Genomic DNA, 20,330 nt, shown 5'->3' with positions numbered 1-20,330 from the left:
ATGATTGCGTTGTTCCTTAATTTTCGAATTGCATCCGGCTTATTATTTTTTGCAGACTGTAAGAGCAATTTTATAAAAGTAAGCTTAAACTTTCGATTATATCAAATAGAATTTCCGATATATATTTGTTAATATGTAAAGGATCTAAAGCGAAAGTGTGTTTTGAAATCCGAAATCTGTTTATCAATTTCACGCTGCTCGGCGGCGGGCGCGTAATGAATTGGAAGTTGATTTGTCAGCACTATCCTTATCTTCAGCGCAGATGTTTTTATTTTATTTGGCTTATAATTCCTTACCAAATGTAGTATTTCATCTCGATATGCTCCGTCTTTGATATGATTTAAAAAAGTTCCTCGTCATTATAATTCGCTTCCGATAGCGAAGAAAAGTGACAGAGGTTATTGAAAACAAAAAAATTTCGATTGACAAATTAGTCGGTGTTTTTGACACAGCAATTATAGGACTTGAACGGCGGAACTTTGTAACTGAACAAGAAATTATGTCTGTTTAATAGAATTAAAGAGAAAGTATTATCACATGAAACGAAGCAAAACTTAAACAACTTACATTGAAAGAAATGTTTAATAAAGTAAACAAATAAATATTAAGCTTTTTCTTTTTGCAAATTTTGATACCCTTTAGATCATAATTGTTCTTTATTTCATAAATTACGGTTTCATATTTTTAATTTTAGAATTTCTGCATGCCATCTTACGAGATTTAAACTGATGATCTATAATCCGGAATCGCCGAAGTCCCGACGAGTCCGGATTAACGACTTTTGACTGTATTCTTAATTGGTTCAATAACTGTTAAAACAGTGTCTTCTAATTTTCTGCCATCAGCAACATACACGTGAAAGTTATATACATATCCTGTCCCAGGCGATCACAATGCATTCCACATATATTCCATGTTTTGTAATTTTTGTAAGATTATATGTTTTAATCAAAAATCTAACTCTCCATAGAATTATACACTTATCCAAAGATAATGACAGGGTTTATATACATCATTAAATTTTTCCTTTAAATAATCAATGACACACTGGCTTTATATATACATTACATACGAGGGCCATCCAGGAAGTAGATTACGTTTCCCTCTGTGTCCGCTAGGGGCGGGGCTAGCGCGGCCATCTTGGGGTCAGAGCGTTGCGCAGCTCAGTCTGCATCTAGCCGTGCTAGTGAGAGGTTCATGCTGTGCTCCGTTCAGATACTGTGACGGTTTGAAATGTCTGCGTTAATTGAAAATCCCACGAGCTGCGAGGTGCGCTCAGTAATAAGGTTTCTGACTGCAAAAAACTGTAAACCGATAGAAATCTATCGGCAGCTTCGTGAAGTGTATGGGGACAACATTATCACTGAAGGTGGAGTGCGTCAGTGGGTCATAAGATTTCAAAATGTCCGAACCAATGTTCACGACAAAGATCGAAGTGGGAGACCCAGCATAGTGACCGCCGAACTTCTCGAAAAAGTCGATGCTAAAGTCCGTGAAAATCGAAATTTCACAATAACGGAACTTTCTTTGAGTTTTCCACAAATTTCGCGAAGTTTGTTGCACGAAATCATCAGCGAAAAGCTTGGTTACCACAAGTTTTGTGCAAGATGGATTCCAAAAATCTTGACAGAGGACCACAAAAATCAGCGAATGGCTGCAGCGTTGAACTTTTTGGACGCTTACCATAAGGATGGTGACTCTTTACTCGATCGCATCGTTACTGGTGACGAAACATGGGTGAAACATGTGAACTGTGAAACGAAATTGCAATCAATGCAGTGGGGGCACACAAGTTCTCCCCAAAAACCCAAGAAATGCATGCAAACAATGTCGGCAAGGAAGATGATGGCGACTGTTTTTTGGGACAGAAAAGGTGTAATTTTGGTGGACTTCCTGGAAAGAGGCACTACAATAAACTCTCAAAGGTATTGCCAAACTCTCCAAAAACTCAGAAGAGCAATTCAAAACAAGCGCAGAGGAATGTTGAGCTCTAAGATCTTGTTGATTCACGACAACGCCCGGCCCCACACGGCAAATGTCACTCGTAAAGTTCTTGAATCTTTTAAGTGGGAGTTGTTTCCTCATCCGCCGTACAGTCCCGACCTGGCACCGAGCGACTTCCACCTATTCCCAGCAATGAAGAAGTGGCTGGCTATGCAGCGTTTTGATGACGACGCACAGCTGCAAGAAGAGGTAACGAAGTGGTTGAAGGCGCAGGCGGCCGAATTTTTCGACGAAGGAATTTCCAAGCTCGTACATCGCTACGATAAATGCCTTAATTTGTATGGTGACTATGTAGAAAAGTAGTATTTGAGTGTGGCTTTCATCTGTATATAATAAAATTTGTTTCCTATACTTTGTTTATTTTTTTATTCCAAAACGTAATCTACTTTCTGGATAGCCCTCGTATATTTACTTCCATATAATTTTATTAATTTCTAAAATTTTCACTTTTGCTTTTGCAGTGATGTAATTAGAGGCTGCAGTGATGAAATTTTGCCTCAGAGACAATTGAGAAGCTTCTAAAAAATTCATGTCAAAAAAAAATCTATGAAATGATAAAACAATATATATTTATTTAAAAGTTACTTGTTTCTTTCAACATTTTACCAACCAATAGCCTACTAATTGGCTTTTTTGTCACTGGCACTTACCGACTGATAGCCTATTGATCAGCCTTTTGTCCCAGATCCTTAACCCCCAACAGTCTATTAATTGGTTGCCACGGAGACGAAGTCGTTTTGTTATTTAGTTTGAGGCACAGCTAGTTGCATTGCTCTGTAAGCTCACACAGTTTGTTATCATTTTGAAAAATTATTGTTTGCAATGTACCAAAAAAATAGCATTGGAGAGTTTTATTTAGATGACCTCTCAGATTGTCCTGACAGTTATTCCAGAAGTGATTGTGGTGATGAAAGTTATGGGAGAAATATAATAATTCAGAAGCCAGATAAATTTAAATGCAACAACTGTATACAAAACATGAAGATATAAAACATGCTGTAATTAATACTTTAAAGCAATTTGACATTTTTACTCCAAAAATGACTTATTTGATCTGCTTTAGCCAAGAATAAGTATTTACATAAATTTTTGTTTCAAATAGTATTGCAAAGTTCTCTGTTTAGCAAATGATTATATAATTTTTGCATTCTATATGTTTGTATCTCCCCCTCTGTACTTTTGAAAATTTGCTGCATCAGTTACTGTATCAGCGAAAAAGAATAAATGTTTAGGCTCCATTTATGGCCATCTAAATATTTAGCCATAATTTTAGTACTCTTTGATTATCTGCATCCCTGGTAAAAAGTCACATAAATGTATTCAGAAGACAAAGCAATATGTTACCAAAATAGTTATGCGGCAACCCAGGTATGCTCATAGCACATGTCTGTTTTGGCTGGTACACAATATCAAAGTTGTGCAGATGCCCCAAATTTCTGCAATTATCTCTTTCTTTTTCTTTTTTTTTTTTTTTTCTTTTTTTTTTTTTTACATTTATCTTACTTTGAATATGGTTGTTGCCTTTTGTGCATCACCTTGACAAAAAATTAGTAAACAATGAGTCTGCAAACGCTCTTTAAAGTCAGCATCAAGTTTACAACTTTTCAGTGAGAGTACATGCAATCAGAAAGTACCATACTTTTTTGTAGTGAGAAGGGGGGGAGAATTTTAAAATGAGCAGTTTCTCAGACAGGATATTATTCTTTGTGCATTAAAAGTTGATACATCTGGTTAATATATCAAATCACATCACAGTAGACCAGAATAATTAAGTGCACGAAATTTATGCTGCATCATTAGGGAAATGCTACTTAAATGACAGGTGTCCAAAACCTTGTACATTAAATAAAAAAGCCAGCTAGCTCTTTTGTAATCAATAATTTATATTCATTATTTGTTGACACACACCTTTCCTTTACAAGTGCATGACTGTTGAATTGAAAGATCCATAAACTCAAATTATTGGAAATGTACAAAACTGTACAAACTGAACTCATTATTGGAAATGTACAAAACTGGATTAGATAACTGATTAAGAATCTCATATACCGTGATAAAATGTAGTTTTATAGATTAAGAAACTAGCAACTAACAAACTTGCTGATGTTGCTGATTATTTAAACATAGGTGCCTTATACAGAATCATACCATTTTTTCCTAAGTATCCCAAAAGCATTTTAAGTCTTGCTAATGGATAAACAACCATAGTTTTTCTATAAAATGCAATGAAGCTGCTACCAAATGACAACACTTGCCATTATGCAAAATAAGTATCTTTGATTTATCTACAATGATGTTATTTGCTAGGATGATAAATGCATGGTATGTTACTCAACAAAACATTACATCAAATCACATCACATAATTCACAATATAATAGTCTGAAAATTTTGGCACAACTCTAATAAAAAGGTTTAAAATGATAACAAGGTATTAAATGCTATGTTAGCATGTTTCTTCATAAGTAGCTTTAAAAGAATTGAAACGGTTAGGATTAGTTCTTTTGAGAAACGTTTCCACAGAAAGCTTCTTAATACAGAAAACACATATTCTGCAACTTGTCATCTATATAATAAATGTCTGGATATATCCATGAATAAACACAGTCATTTATCTGTTTTGACAAAGCATATGAAAAAACCATACTGAAAACTATGACTTAATGGATCACAAGTTCACATAATTTATTGCATCAAATACTTTTTATAAATTCCTTTAGACAAGAATATCTAAAACTGCAAATTTCACAATCCTTTAGTAAATACCAGTGTACTGATACCCAATGGGTTGGTTCTCAACTGGGTAAGGAGGAACTTTTCTCTTGGGGGGAGGATTTTCATAGTTTCAGGGGAAAATGCAGTCAGCCTTTTACTTAGCTGTTAAGGATTTAGTTTATGAATATAAAAAACTACTTGTATTGAAGTTTTGGTATGTATCAATAATTTCTATAATTTCTTTCTAAGTTATAAAACACAATAAAAAATAAGTTAAATTTTAATAAATGCTGATGTATTTTTCAAATTTTTGAAAGGAAGGTGGGATTAACCATCTAACAGTGGTAAAAGAGGTGCCTGGAGAAAAAAAGGTTGAGAAGCACTGAGATAACTATTAAAAAAAAAAAGTCCAATGTCCAATAAGGATCTTAGATGACCCCTGCTTTAATGGGATTTAAAATCCAATATTGTGTTGATAATAAAACAATTGAAAGGAAAAGTTGATGAAAAGTAGAAAAAAATGTAATTTAAAAAAAAAAAAAAAAAAAGATAAAATAACACTAAATAATTAAAATAAATTTTTGTACTATTTTGCTCATTTTATACGAAAAATCTAAAAAATTATATTATTGTAGTGCTAAAATTCTTACAACAAGCTTACTTCTCGAATCCTTGAGATAAATCTCCAAATTCATGGATATGAAGGCCATGTTCTCCAGGCTTAAGACCATCAATAGTACCATCAATAATGCACAAGTTATTTTCATCTTGATGGAAACGAATAACACCCAGAATACTTTCACCTTTTAATTCTGCTACTGCAGATACTGTAATACCTGCATCTGAAATGTAAAAAAGTATTTATGGGTGATTTGTCATGGTCTGAAGATATGCACTCCTAAAAGGATAAAAGTTAATACATTTCAGATAATGTTAAATACTGATACTAAATGGCATACAGATAATAATGGATTATGGGTTGTAGGATTTATGAAACACACTATTAGCTACAAAATTATGCATTCAATAGACAATAATGATTTGAATACATAATTTTCTAGTTTCACTCAATACAAATTAGTTAATAAAATTAGAACACATTGATTAAACCAGCAAAATAAAAATCAGTCAGTTGAGTTGACATATCTAAAATTCTTGTGAAAAAATAAAGTTGTTGGGTCTCTAACTAAAAATTTTTGGTACTTACATATTATCACAACCACCTTATTAGTAGTTGCCAAATTTCAAGAAGTCGCCACACTATAGCAACCATACACATATAACTGCTTTTGATGTAACCACATCCATTGCCAGTTGTAATTCAATATACTTTGTAATTCAAATATATTGACAACTCAGTACTCAGTTCCAAGACTGACATTTCTTTAAATAATTCTAACATGTTTAATTAGTCATAAAATAACTTACTTTAAACTAGAAATAAATAAATTACAAAAACTTATGTTTCCAGAGAAATTTACCAGCTGAGACAAACCTGAGAATATATAATAGTAATCTAGTTCCTTTCTCTTGTTTATTATTTTTTTTTATGCACAAATTAAAATTTATATGTTTGTTTGCTAATAAGAAATTTTATTTTAATTCTGAGAAAATTTTGATTCTGATTCTGCTTGGAGAGAATTACTACAAATTTTCTTCATCACAAACTGTAGATGCTCACAAGTCAATAGTCAATTGGGTTTTTTCTTATCAATTTTCCACAGTGAAAAAAAGCTGTGCGCATATAAATGTATTCTGCAAACAAAGTGATAATTTTAGCATAAAAATTTACAACTGAGTGCAGTTATTTTTTGACAAGTACCAATAATAGTTAATAAAATCTGTATCTTCGAATAAGATTTATATCACATTGGGAATTAATAAATTCCAAAGATTTTCAAGTGCGCTATTTTTGTTCATTATTAATGATACTGAAAATAAAGCAAACTCAGACTTCAAATAACTAAAATCTTGAGATCTTGGCTATGCTATATTTGCAGCAAATACATAATTGAAAGATCTTCACAGGCCATCATCTTTAAGCCACTGCTTGAAACTCACTTGTAACATATTTGAGTAGCAAGTCAGAATATATTCCAGAGCATGGAAAATCATCCTATGGAAAATAAATGGTTCATTGTAAGAGGATCAAAATTTATATTTATAGTGAATTTTGGTTCTGGATAAGTGATTTTTAGCAAATAACTAAAGCATTTGAATCAGAGTTCCAAATACAGAAGCATGAAAAATCCCCTTAATGCCATCAGAAACATGTTCAGTAGTGCTAATAAGAATATGAATTTCATGAGCACAATTGCAACAACATCCTTTAAAGTGGGCAGAACAGATAAAAAAGAAAAGACAAAATGAATATAACCATAACAACTATTCATTTATATATACACATTTAGAAAATATTTCCTATATTCTCAGAAATTTGGGTTTGTTTTGGGCTTTCTTTAAGAAATCCTCCAAAGTATAATCTTATTCATTTTTTAAATGATTTTCATATTAATAGTCTTCCTATTACATTTAAATTAAATCTATAAAAAATAAGCAATGACAATTTTAGAAATAAGTAGCTCTCATCAAAAATATCTAGTAAATTTCAATTCAAAATCCAAATTTTTCTGCAAGAAGTTTATTTATATACTTTAAAAATTTTTTATGAATTCTATAAAGTAATACAGTCAAAAGTCGTTAATTCGGACACCCATAATTCGGAATGATCTATAATCCGGACCTCAAAGCTAAAAACTTTCTGCGCATGCGCCGCGTTGACACATGCGCATAGGCGTTTACGCATGCGCGTAAGATCTTTTACGACCGCGCATATGAGTGTGCGCAAGCGCAGAATGCGTTTTCGCGTGCGCATTTTATGTATAACGGACGGTATAATCTAAAATTATCTAATTATCTATTTCAGTTAATGTTGATGATTGCGTTGTTCCTTAATTTTCGAATTGGATCCGGCTTATTATTTTTTGCAGACTGTAAGAGCAATACTATAAAACTAAACTTGAACTTTCAATTATGTCAAATAGAATTTCCGATTCTGGAGCTGCCGAAGGATCGCACAAAACGAAAGTATGTTTCGATGTTCATCAAACAAAAAGTGGAATTGCTGCAAAAAATGGATAAAGACATGAAGAGTGTGACAGAAAGGTTAGTGAAAACGAAAAAATTTTGTTTGACAAGTTAGTCGGTATTCTCGGCACAGCAATTAACGGGACTTGAACAACGGAACTTTGTAACTGAACAAGAAATTATGTCTGTTTATAGAATTAAAGAGAAAGTATTATCACATAAAACGAAGCAACTTACATTGAAAGAAATGTTTAATAAAGTAAACAAATAAATATTAAGCTTTTTTTTTTTTTTGTAAATTTTGATACCCTTTAGATCATAATTGTACTTTATTTCATAAATTACGGTTTTATATTTTTAATTTTAGAATTTCTGCATGCCATCTTACCAGATTTAAACTGATGATCTATAATCCGGAAAAATCGATAATCCGGAATCACCGAAGTCCCAATGAGTCCAGATTAAAGACTTTTGACTATATATTGCTCGTTTTGTCGTTTAAACAGTAAAATGACAGAATGTGGTATGATTAATTTGAAGTTTCTTTGTGATTTGGAAAGAAAAGAGAAAAGAGCATTACTTGACTGGTGTGATTACTTGACTGGGTGACTGGTGGATCTATAATCCGGAAAAATCGATAATCCTGAATCGCCGAAGTCCCGACGAGTCCGGATTAACGACTTTTGACTGTATTATTTTAGCAAATAAATCCTATTAATATATTAAGGAATCCATTGAATTTTAATGCATGATGTCACATTATTTTAATTACACAATTTCATTTTGAAATTACACTTTAAAATAATATAAACATAATACATTTATAATTAAATTAAGCATTATAGTTATTAATAAAGGAGTTAATAATTTAAAGATATAAAAAGAGCAATATTATTTTTTTCATAATTTATCATCTACTAATGATTAAATTTCATTAATTTTTGTATTTTTTAATTCTTAATAATTATAATAAACAGAACTATTAGATATACCAACCTGAAATTCCATAACCCTTCAAAACAGCTCTTTTTCCAGTGCTTTGAATTGCTTCTTTCACAGTCTGAGATGGAAGTGATGTTTCTACAATTACGCTTTGTCTTTCAACATCAATGTCTACAATATTCACATCAGTTAAACGTGATAAGGCATTTCTAACTGAAGAAGCACAGTTGTTGCACATCAGATTTACATCAAATTCTACCTAGAAGTTCATTGATATATTATATATTGAAAAATAGGAATGCAGAGAAGAAAAGCAAAAAATTACATTAAAAATATTAATTATTACTCACAAAATATTAAATAATAATGTGCATCTTCTCCTTAAAAGAAAAAAAAAAAAAAAAAAAAAAAAGCTGAAATTCTGTCTGGCATGAATGTCATCATCTTGTAGAATTTAAAGTTATAAATGTTCATCTTATCTTCAAGCATCAAATCCACATGCACAGTTCAGGCAAAACTACCCAATAACTGCACCATTATTCTATTTTTTGGTTCATATAATCCCTACAGGAATCCTACAAGATTTAAATGCAAAGATTTTTGAAGACTATTTGAAGTATGAGAATAAATACATCATAATATTTAATATGTCCATCAAACAGAACTCTAACTCTGAACATACAATATTTGTCATTTTAGAATGTGAGGCAGGCATTTCATGTTCATTCTAAAAAGAAATGCCAAAAAAAAGTAAAAACCAGTTATCTAGAAATCCAGTGTTATTCTTCTGCTTCAAGAGACATCTTCACTTCAAAACATCTTCACAGGATATCATGCAACACATCCCAACTTAAATAACATTTAAATACGTTCCTTGTTTAAAATAATCATGCAGTTATTACATGTGCTTACCTTCCATCATTCAAATAAAACAGCAATGCAATTATCCAATAACATAAAACGTTTTGAAGCATCAACAGCCTAGAAATCACACATTCCCTGCATATTTGCCTAGTTCCCAGTACAGTGATACAGATCTTTGAATATGCAGTAGAGAAGGAACAGCAGACTGCTATACATTTGACTGCCCACAAACATCAAGATGACACCTTAAAAAAACAGCTTCCACAAATATGTCAATGTCCTAATGCTAGTAGTAACAAATCTGTACAAAATTGTTACTGCTAGTAGTAACAAATTTGTATGAAATAAAATTGGCTGTTATTGTATAATGTGCAACTGCTTACTTAGCCATGTCAAGCAATATGCAGTTTACTCCAAACACATTCATCGTAAGAATTTCCTACTGCAGTAGGACATTTAAAGGATTCTACTTTCCAAATCACCTCTAAATATACATATAGAACATATGTAATAAATTGTGATATTAAGATATGTAAATTAAAAAATAATAATAATAAATAAATTTATTTATTCAGGGAAATACCATACATTCATAATGGAATTGAATTTTATAATAGGCATTTACAATACAGAATAAGAAATGTATAAAGAAGCAATACGATTTAAGTGTAAAAGTAAATCTAAAGCACAGATCTTTCAACTATTCCTTAAAAGAAGAATATGGAGGCTACCTATGAAAATGGAGCATTTAATTCTTACAGAAAGATTCTACAAATAAAAAAGAGAAAAGTATTTAACTTTTATAAGAAGTTAAAAGGTAAAAGGACAAGTAATTTATGAAGAAGAAAAAAGGAACAAAGGAAAAAGTAACTCACAAGAATTTTTTTCTTAACTGTCCAATAAAGGAAGAAGGGGAAGGCTCTACATGATTCAGCCATAGAAAGGAATAAGAAAAGGAACTAATGTCACATTACAATTATAATAAATGTACCTTTGTATTTGCTAACCAGTAAAAACTACTGTCTATTTACTAGTTAAAACATTTTCATTAAATAAGAATGTTTCATTAAACGTAGAAGGGGAAAATTTTACAGGAAGATATTATATTAAAAAAATAGAGAATAAGATATTAAGTTATTTATGAAGAAACCACGAGCACGAGAAGAAGATGAAATTAACGAAAAGGGAAGTGAGAATTTAAGAAGAAATAATTCATAATGATGGATTTCATATTTGTCCTATATATGAAGAATGAAGGGAACATAATGGAAGTTACAGGAAGAGAAGAAGCTTAAGGAATTAAGATATAAATGAAGATACTCCATAGTATAAGGATAACTAAAAATTTAGGAAATAAGGAGTAGTATTCAAGAGGATATAGCTAACGAAGGACTACTTAATCGTTTATGGAAAGGCAGAAGAAGGAGGCTTCAAAGGAAAAAGATTTAAAGAGAAAAGGTATAAAATTACTAATAAAGGTTTTACAAAGAAAAAAATTCTGTAAAAGATGGAAAGAATATGTTAACAAGTAATTCATAAAGATGGATTTCTTATTCGCTATATTAAGTAAAAAGATGAAGGATATATAGGAAGAAAATACATATAAAATGGAGGAAAGAAATTAAGATAGAAGAAAGGAAGATTTAACAAAAGATTATATAACGAAGATTAAATGAAAGAGAAGAATGAAAAAAAGAAGAAGAACGAAAGAGAAGAACTTGTTGAAGAAGAACGAGGGAATAAGTTTCAAACGTATTTTACTAAGGACAAATTTCGAGATTTTATACAGAATTACTTACAAAGATACACTTCATGAAGGACTATAAAAAGTATTACTTTAAGATTTTTATTTTTATTTATTTTTTTTTATATGGCAATGTAAAAAACCTTTGATTTATTAATAAATACTAGATAAGGGCAGACATGGGCAGAACCGATTAAACCGTAATGGTAGAGGGATGGTGCCCACATCCTCTGTTACTACTACTACAGCAGTAGGAGTAAAGCAGCACACTCTGCATCTATGGTTCAGCATTGCTATCCATATTCAGCTTTGTACATCGTTCTGTATTCATATGCATATTTTCAGTTTGAAATTTGTTATCAAGTGTCCACATGTTTAGATCACATGTTATCCTACATAAACTTCCGTACTAACTTGAGCAATTTAGTTATGTTCATACCAATCTGTTACAATTCTGTCTTTCACTGATTGCTCAAGGTCATGCATATACTTAAGTACAGTAAATCTTTATATTCTGTCACGATTAAACTGTTTCCATGCTTTATGCCCCCAATTCAACAAAACTCATATCCCTGTCATAGCCCTAATATCTTCCAACAAATTGGCATCCAAACTCCGTATGGCTAAGACTCCGAATGGAGGCCAAGTCAAAGGGCATCCAGTCTAGAAATTATGACTGCAAACCTAATACACTCAAAAGTCTTTAATCCGGACTCATCGGGACTTCAGTGATTCCGGATTATTGGTTTTTCTGGATTATAGATCATCAATTTAAATCTGGTAAGATGGCATGCAGAAATTATAAAATTAAAAATGTAAAACCATAATTTATGAAATAAAGAGCATTTATGATCTAAAGGGTATCAAAATTTACAAAAAAAAAAAAGCTTGATATTTATTTGTTTATTTCATTAAACATTTCTCTCAACGCGCGCATGCGTAAAGCATGCATAGTCGAAATTAGAAAATTGCAACCAGAAAACTATTTGATGTGTATTCGTGATATTTATAATGATGAGAAATTTGATTTAAATCATATCAAAGACGGAGTACATCGAGATGATATACTACATTTAGTAAGGAATTATCAACTTCCAGTTCATTGCGCACCGCGACGTCCCCCCCCACAGAGCAATTTGAAATTGATAAACGGATTTCGGAATGGTTAGAGAAACAAAGGATATATCTTTATCCATTTTTTGCAGCAATTCCGCTTTTTGTTTGATGGACATCGAAACATGCTTTCGCTTTGTAGATCCTTTGGCAGCTCCAGAATCAGAAATTCTTTTGACATAATCAAAAGTTCAATCTTACTTTTATAAAATTGCTCTAACAGTCTGCAAAAAATAATAAGCCGGATCCAATTCGAAGATTAAGGAACAATGCAATCTGCAACATTAACTGAAATAGATAATTAGATAATTTTAGCTTAGCTTATACCATCCGTTATACATTAAATGTGCATGTGTAAACGTATTATGCGCACATGTAAGCGCAGAAAGTTTGTAGCTTTGAGGTCCGGATTATAGATCATTCCGGATTATGGACGTCTGGATTAAAGACTTTTGACTGTATAATCATGCTGCCTCATGAATAGCTCTTAAGAACATTTTCATCTTAAGCACTATGCTTCTGATATGGCATGTAATTTCCTGCTAGCACTTGCTTTAAAATTTGTTGCTCTGAACATATTATTTACAAATCAATTTAACATTCATTCTCATTTGCCAAATCTCAATACACAGCTAGTATTCACACTGGAGTATCCACTATTGATTCTAAGATATCATAACTTAAGATTAGAAATGGTTATTACTTTCTGTGCACTGAACTTATATAAATTATCAATTTTAAAACACCCAAGATGCATTAAAATTTCTAAGTTTCAAAATCTTTATATAGTACAAAGTAAATCCAGATACCATAATATTCAGAATGATCTAAAATCCAAATTATCTGGATCATCATCAATCTTTTTTTAATTAATTAATTTTTTTTATAGTTTACACTTGGGCATTTGATATTTTTCATACATAAAATATATGGAGAGTCCCAATTCTTAATTTCACTTTGGCACTAATACCAACCTGGTGAATCATCATTTACTTTCATCACTGCATGACTATCAACGCACTGCAGCTTAAGAAATGACTCATACAGCAATATGTAAGTATTTTTTTTTAAATATTTTAACTGAATACCAAAGAACATGGTAACCTTTTTCTATGTTGACATTATGCTTGGTGATAATTACAGACTTAAGTTCACTCTACAGTTATCATAATTTCCAAGCACTGATTTAAGACCTTATGGAATAAATAAAACATAAAAAAAATGGGGTAAGAAATGGTTTATTTTACTCTGATCAAAAATCGTTAAAACAATCTAATAAAATGAACCGGTAGAATAATAAAAAAGATGAAAGGCAAATGCTTCTTTTAGCCCAAGCATATTTTAAAGTTGATTTGATTAATTATATCATTTTCTTCTTTCACACGATCGCAAAATTTAGCACAAATAATTTTAAAACTATAATGATAAATTAAAATTCCTTCAACTGTCTCCCTTGATAACCTGTTTCTTTCGTCTGACCACCGAGTTGACATTAGAGAAAATATTTTCTCCATATTTGCTCTGTGGGCTGGAATGGCAAATACATATTCACATAGCTTTATTCAACATGACTTTTGATCAATAAATACAATCAATCAATATACTTCTGATTAATATATAGCACTTCAATGAGAGAGGACAAGACTTCAGGCAGATTTAGACTAATCATAATAGAAACAAGTGATATAATTTATAGCATGTGATGGCCGAAGTTCTAGGAATACTTTTCTCCCATCATTTCACTGTGGACAGGTCAATAGCATAGAAAAATCTTTTCCTATTTGGGTGATCTCTGAATTAACGTTACTGTTGATAACAAACAAATAACTAACAAAAAAGATCAAAGTGACATATAGGGAAATAAATTTACATTTAATTTCAAAGAAACATTTTAACTTCAACATTTTAGAATTACAGTATTATTATTATTATTGTTTGATTGTTCACAAAACCCTTGATGACATTGTAGAAATATACATATGCTCCAGTTTCTGCAACGTAGACACAATGAAAGAAAGATTCTTAAATACATAAACATTTAGAGTTCTTAAATGCAAAATAAACATTTATACTAGTTCTTAACTATTTAAATGCAAAATAAGCATTTATTGTTCTAAAATAATTTCTAAATGATTTTATTTAGAAATCTCTTGTTACAACCAGCAGCACTTACAGAAATTGCAGGAAAAGTTTGCAATAGTATTGCAATATTTGTAACGTTATTCTGAAGATTGTATTTTAGAATAAACTGCAGAAATTCAAAAGGGCTGCCCTTCCACTTAACACGAGAAACTGCTGTGCTAACAGTAGGTTGTCTGACTGGCAGACAAAATCCATTTGCTATAGACTACTGATATGATACACAGGCAAAAAGTTGTAAGGCACATATTATGACAATTATGTAATACTTATGAAACAGTATACATAATTAAAAATTATGATATTAAGATACATTAATCTGGCACTGTCTGATGTATTTATAAGTGTATGAGATCTAATAAGCCCAAAGAATTTAAGTTGGTAATGTATGGGATTGGCTTGTTACACATAAATTGCTTCAAGGAAATATTTTATATATATTGTTCATGCGATGTTAGATATTAATACTTTAAAGGAATTGCTAGATCTGGTTAGAGTAGAGACAAGGGTATCCCTTGTATTATCGCGAACTTGTTGTTTCATTTATTGCCAAGTTGTGATTTAATTTATGGTAGCCTGAGTAGTTGAATGTTATGGAAACCCTATTAATGATGTAATCGGTTGCATGATTGTAGTAAATTCATAAGGGCTTGTGTGTGTGTGTTGGTTAGGAAGTACAGTCAAAAGTCTAATCCAGACGTCTATAATCCGGAATGATTTATAATACCTTTATGCATGCGCATATGCATTTACATATGTGCATATGCATTTATGTATGCATATAATACGTTTACACATGCACATTTAATGTATAATGGACGGTATAAGCTAAGCTAAAATTATCTAATTATCTATTTCAGTTAATGTTGCAGATTGCATTGTTCCTTAATCTTCGAATTGGATCCGGCTTATTATTTTTTGCAGACTGTTAGAGCAATTTTATAAAAGTAAGATTGAACTTTCGATTATGTCAAATAGAATTTCCGATTCTGGAGCTGCCAAAGGATCTACAAAGCGAAAACATGTTTCGATGTCCATTAAACAAAAAGTGAAGTTGCTGCAAAAAATGGATAAAGGCATGAAGAAAGTGACAGAGAGGTGATTTGCTTCTCTAACCATTCCGAAATCTGTTTATCAATTTCACGCTCCCCTGTGGGGGAGGGGGGGTACGTCGTGGTGCAAAATGAACTGGAAGTTGATCTGTCAGCACTATCCTCATCTTCAGGGCAGATGTTTTTATTTTATTCGGCTTATAATTCCTTACTAAATGTAGTGTTTCATCTCGAAGTACTTTGATATGATTTAAATCAATTTCGTCATTATAAATATCACGAATACGCATGAAATAGTTTTCTGGTTGCAACTTTCTAATTTCCACTATGCGTAATGTATGCTTTACGCATGCGCACGTTGAAAGAAATGTTTAATAAAGTAAACAAATAAATATTAAGCTTTTGTTTTGTAAATTTTGATACCCTTTAGATCACAATTGCTCTTTATTTCATAAATTACGATTTCATATTTTTAATTGTATATTTTCTGCATGCCATCTTACCAGATTTAAACTGATGATCTATAATCTGGAAAAATCGATAATCCGGAATCACCGAAGTCCCAACGAGTCCAGATTAAAGACTTTTAACTGTATATTGCTCGTTTTGTCGTTTAAACAGTAAAATGACGGAATGTGGTATGATTAATTTGAAGTTTCTTTGTGATTTGGAAAGAAATGAGAAAAGAGCATTACTTGACTGGTGTGTAAACGAAGGTCTACTTAGTAGCCATTATTAAGTGTCCTGTTTGTAAGCAGGAAATGCATATGGTTGAACGTCAGAACGGTGCTACGGAGGATATTTTTTACTCTTATTTTCTGAATTTAAGTGGCGATGCCAAGGAATTTTGTTAAACTGAAGACACGTTAATTTGTAAATAAGGTAAGTGGATATTTCCTTTGTGTAGTACAAAGATGAATTTCCTATTTTATGTTAATTCATTGTTTGATTTAAAATGTAGTTTATTGAGATTATATATATTTTTTTGCTGGCTGTTCCTTTGACTTTTTAAGTGAATAGAGTTCGATGGACAAAGTCAAGGGAGTGTGCAATTCTCTGACGTATTTTTAAGTGAAAATAGGTTGATGTGTACATGGTTAAAGGGAGTGTGCAATGCCAAGTTTGTGCAATTCTCTGAATTTTTTTAAAGTGAAAATAGGTTGATGTGTACATGGTTAAAGGGAGTGTGCAATGCCAAGTTTGTGCAATTCTCTGAATTTTTTTAAAGTGAAAATAGGTTGATGTGTACATGATTAAAGGGAGTGTGCAATGCCAAGTTTGTGCAATTCTCTGAATTTTTTTAAAGTGAAAATAGGTTGATGTGTACATGGATACCGAGTTTGTGCAATGGTATTCATGTACCGCCAAAAATCACCAATTTTTGCCAAGGGGTACCCCCGCAAATGTATTTTTACCTTAGATCCTTCTATGCATAGAATAATTAGTTATTCTATCCAGCTAGCAACTACAAAATCCTTTGTTTTAAAAGCCTACTGATTTCTCACATTATGGATGTGACAAAAAATATTTTGGTTAGAGTTGACTTTAGGATACCCCTTGTATTATCGCGAAGATGTTGTCTTATTTATCGCCAAGTTGTTGTTTCATTTATCGCCAAGTTGTTGTATCATTTATGGTAACCTGAATAGTTGAATGTTATGGAAACCCTAATATGACGTAATCGTTTGCATTATTACGGGAAATTTTGAATCATGGGATGAATCAGCATTGAATCAGCATTCCATGGAATGCTTTGCAAGGGCTTTTATGGTGTGTGTTGCTTTGGAAGTACATTGCTTGTTTCATTGTTTAAACGGTACAATGGCTGAATGTAGTAAGATTAATTTGAAGTTTCTGTATGATTTGGAAAGAAAGGAGCAAAGTGCATTAATTGACTGGCGTGTAAATGAAGGTTTAATTAGCAGCCATTTTCCGGACAGTCCGGAACTACGTAGTATATTTTTTACTCTTATTTTTGTGAATTTATGTGCTGACGCCGATACACAAATTCTACTTCAGATAATTTTAGAAAGTTTTTGGATGCTGTTAAGGAATTTTGTGTGCCACAGAGTGAAGACGAACGAATTTCTAAATAAAGTAAGTGGATATTTGTTTTGTGCAGTGTTTAAATTGCATAACAGGTTTTTCCTTTTTCATGTTATTTTATTGTTTGGTTTAAAATGTAGTTTATTGAGATTATGTATTTTTTGTTTGCCTCTACTGTAGAATTGGATGTTCTTTTGACTTTTTAAATGAAAATATATCGATATGTACATGGACAAACTCAAGGCATTACATAAAGCATAGTTTGTGCAATTCTCTGATGTTTTTTTAAGTGAAAATAGGTCGATGTGTATATGGATAAAGTGTCAAGGGAGTGCGCAATGCCATTTTTGTGCAATTCTGGGATTTTTTTTTTAAAGTGAAAATAGGTTGATGTATACATAGATACCGAGTTTGTGCAATTTTTGGTCTTGTTAGTTTTTCTTTGTGTAGCGGCGATTTAGCCTAGTTTGTGCAATTCTCTGATGTTAAGTGAAAATAGGTTGATGTGTACATGGATACCGAGTTTGTGCAATTCTTTGTCTTGTTATTTTGGCTTTGTGTAGCGGCGATTTTTCGACTGCCAAAAATTGCCAAGGGGTACCATGAAATATACTTTTACCGATATTTAAAAAAAAAAATGTGCTGGAAAAAAAAATTATAACTAAATGCAAAGAAAATATTTGATTCACTGGCTAATCTTTGGAATATGGTAACAGGTAGTTTGGCGACATTTTGGTAAGGCGATAAAGGTTACTAGCTAGGACTTTAGCAGTGTACATGGATAAAGTCAAGAGTGTGTGCATTGCCATTTTTGTGCAATTCTGGGATGTTTTTTTAAGTGAAAATATGTCGACTTGTACATGGATACCATGTATGTGGAATTCTTAAAAACGCGGCAAACAGTGAGCGATTCTGCTCTTTCTCCCAATTTTGCACCTAATCTTCGTCATGATTAAGCACTTTTGTTCCATAAAAGTTCTAGCATAAGCGTACTTCGGCAGCAAGATTGTTGGAAAAAAATGTTGAGTAAAAAAACATGCCTTTACTTCGTCAAAACAAAATGGCATCCAAACAAAAACTAGCAGGTTGCTGTAGCAGGGTTCGTCGCCAAATTTTCGCCAAAAAATTGCAAAGTTACCATAATCCAAAGATTAACCGATTCACTTTCCGGGGGAAGTGCAAAATCACCCACTGCTTGGCGCGTTTTTAAGAATTGCACATACTCGGTATCCATGTACACATCGACCTTTGATCGTGCATTCCCTTGACTTTATCCATGTACAGATCGACCTATTTTCACTTAAAAAGGTCAAAGAAAATTGACAAAAATACAATTCTTCTTACTCTTGTAAAAAGCGCCAAACAAACTCAAACCAAATAAGTGGGCGATTCTGCACTTTAGCCTTATTTTGCTTGGCGTCGTAAACTGAAGTAAAAAAAAATGTTCTTTAAGGAAGATCAAAGGTTCTTGGGTAATCAAAAAAGTACAAATTTTGATAAAATGATTGAAAATAAAGTAATAACCCTACAATCTGGAATTGGAAATTAAAAAAATTAATATGTCTTTGGACTTCGAAATTATAGATACTTATCAAGGAGAATTATACGCACAAAAAAGAAATTTGAACAAGTACCGCTATTTCATACACGAAAAAAAAACTAGATTAGCCTAAGTATAATTAAATTTATAACCTAAAAACTAATTTAAAATCGGATGACATACTTTAGACGCTTTAATAGATCTTGGAGCGGAATCCATACCTTTAACTTTCGTCTACGATTTTCAAATTAATGTTTACATTTTTTCTTTCCTACCGCTATTGCCAACGTTTTAAAGATAAATGTTATAAATGTTCAAATTCAATTTCCGAATTTTTTTAATAATGTTTTTTAATACCAAAATGTTTTCAGTAACTTTTTTAAAAACAAAGAATTTGAACAAAATATCAATAATATACGCGGAAAAAATATAAAGATATTTCGCGGAAATAAAACTGAAAATCACAAGTGTCCGAAAATAAGTGTGAGCTACCGTATAATGGAGAAATCAATATTTACTGTTAAATAAAAAAATATATTCAAACGAAACGGCTGCACAGAAACAGTCAAAATTTATAAACACGTAAACAATATAAGCAAATATTTCATGAAGCAATTTTTAAAAAAACCTAAATCAAGCAAAAGGCTAAGGAATAGATAATCAACAAGTCAATAAAATTAATTGAAATATTAATATAATGCACAATCATGTCTATAGGACTGTTAAAAATGTTTCTGTAAAGAATAAAAAGACATAATAAGTTAACAAAATGAATAAAAAGATTCGAATTCATTACAATAGAATCGAGAAAGCAATTCACGAGGCAGGAGTACAGAAGACGACACCAAATTTGGAGTAAGATAGTTGTCATATATATTTTCTTTTCCTATTTTTCTGTAAAATGGTAGAGTTCTAAGAGAAATGGGTACTAATGTTAGGAGCAAATTATTTATAGTTAATAAAGACATGAAGACTTTTTATCCAAAATTGCACTTTTCATAGGCTTTGTCATGGATTCAAAGATTTGGATAAGGTTCGGAGAACAGCCTTGGTTGCGCCAACTCGGCTCCTTTAAGGATATGGGC

The 20,330-nt window shown here is 31.7% G+C and overlaps 1 protein-coding gene across 3 annotated transcripts in view; it reads right to left on the bottom strand.

Annotated features, from left to right (window-relative positions):
* Ccs (Copper chaperone for superoxide dismutase) overlaps positions 1-20,330 on the bottom strand; it is a 151,323-nt gene that overhangs the window by 15,812 nt on the left and 115,181 nt on the right. Inside the window, exons 1-3 of one of the 3 annotated variants that reach the window (XM_035363726.2) lie at positions 19,429-19,533; positions 8,802-9,006; positions 5,380-5,560 (exon numbers count right to left, since the gene is read on the bottom strand). In XM_035363726.2, coding sequence (XP_035219617.1) covers positions 5,380-5,560; positions 8,802-9,006; positions 19,429-19,464 — 422 coding nt within the window. In that variant the 5' untranslated portion in view covers positions 19,465-19,533. Of the gene's footprint in view, positions 1-5,379; positions 5,561-8,801; positions 9,007-19,428; positions 19,534-20,330 lie in introns of those variants that run through there. The other 2 variants (XM_085814686.1, XM_085814682.1) reach the window with 2 other exon arrangements.

This window comes from Stegodyphus dumicola, chromosome 1 (genome assembly GCF_044657685.1).
Source record: "Stegodyphus dumicola isolate Sdum_Otavi_A_Nest chromosome 1, ASM4465768v1".
Classification (NCBI taxonomy): domain Eukaryota; kingdom Metazoa; phylum Arthropoda; class Arachnida; order Araneae; family Eresidae; genus Stegodyphus; species Stegodyphus dumicola.
This window is presented reverse-complemented; position numbering and strand designations above follow the sequence as displayed.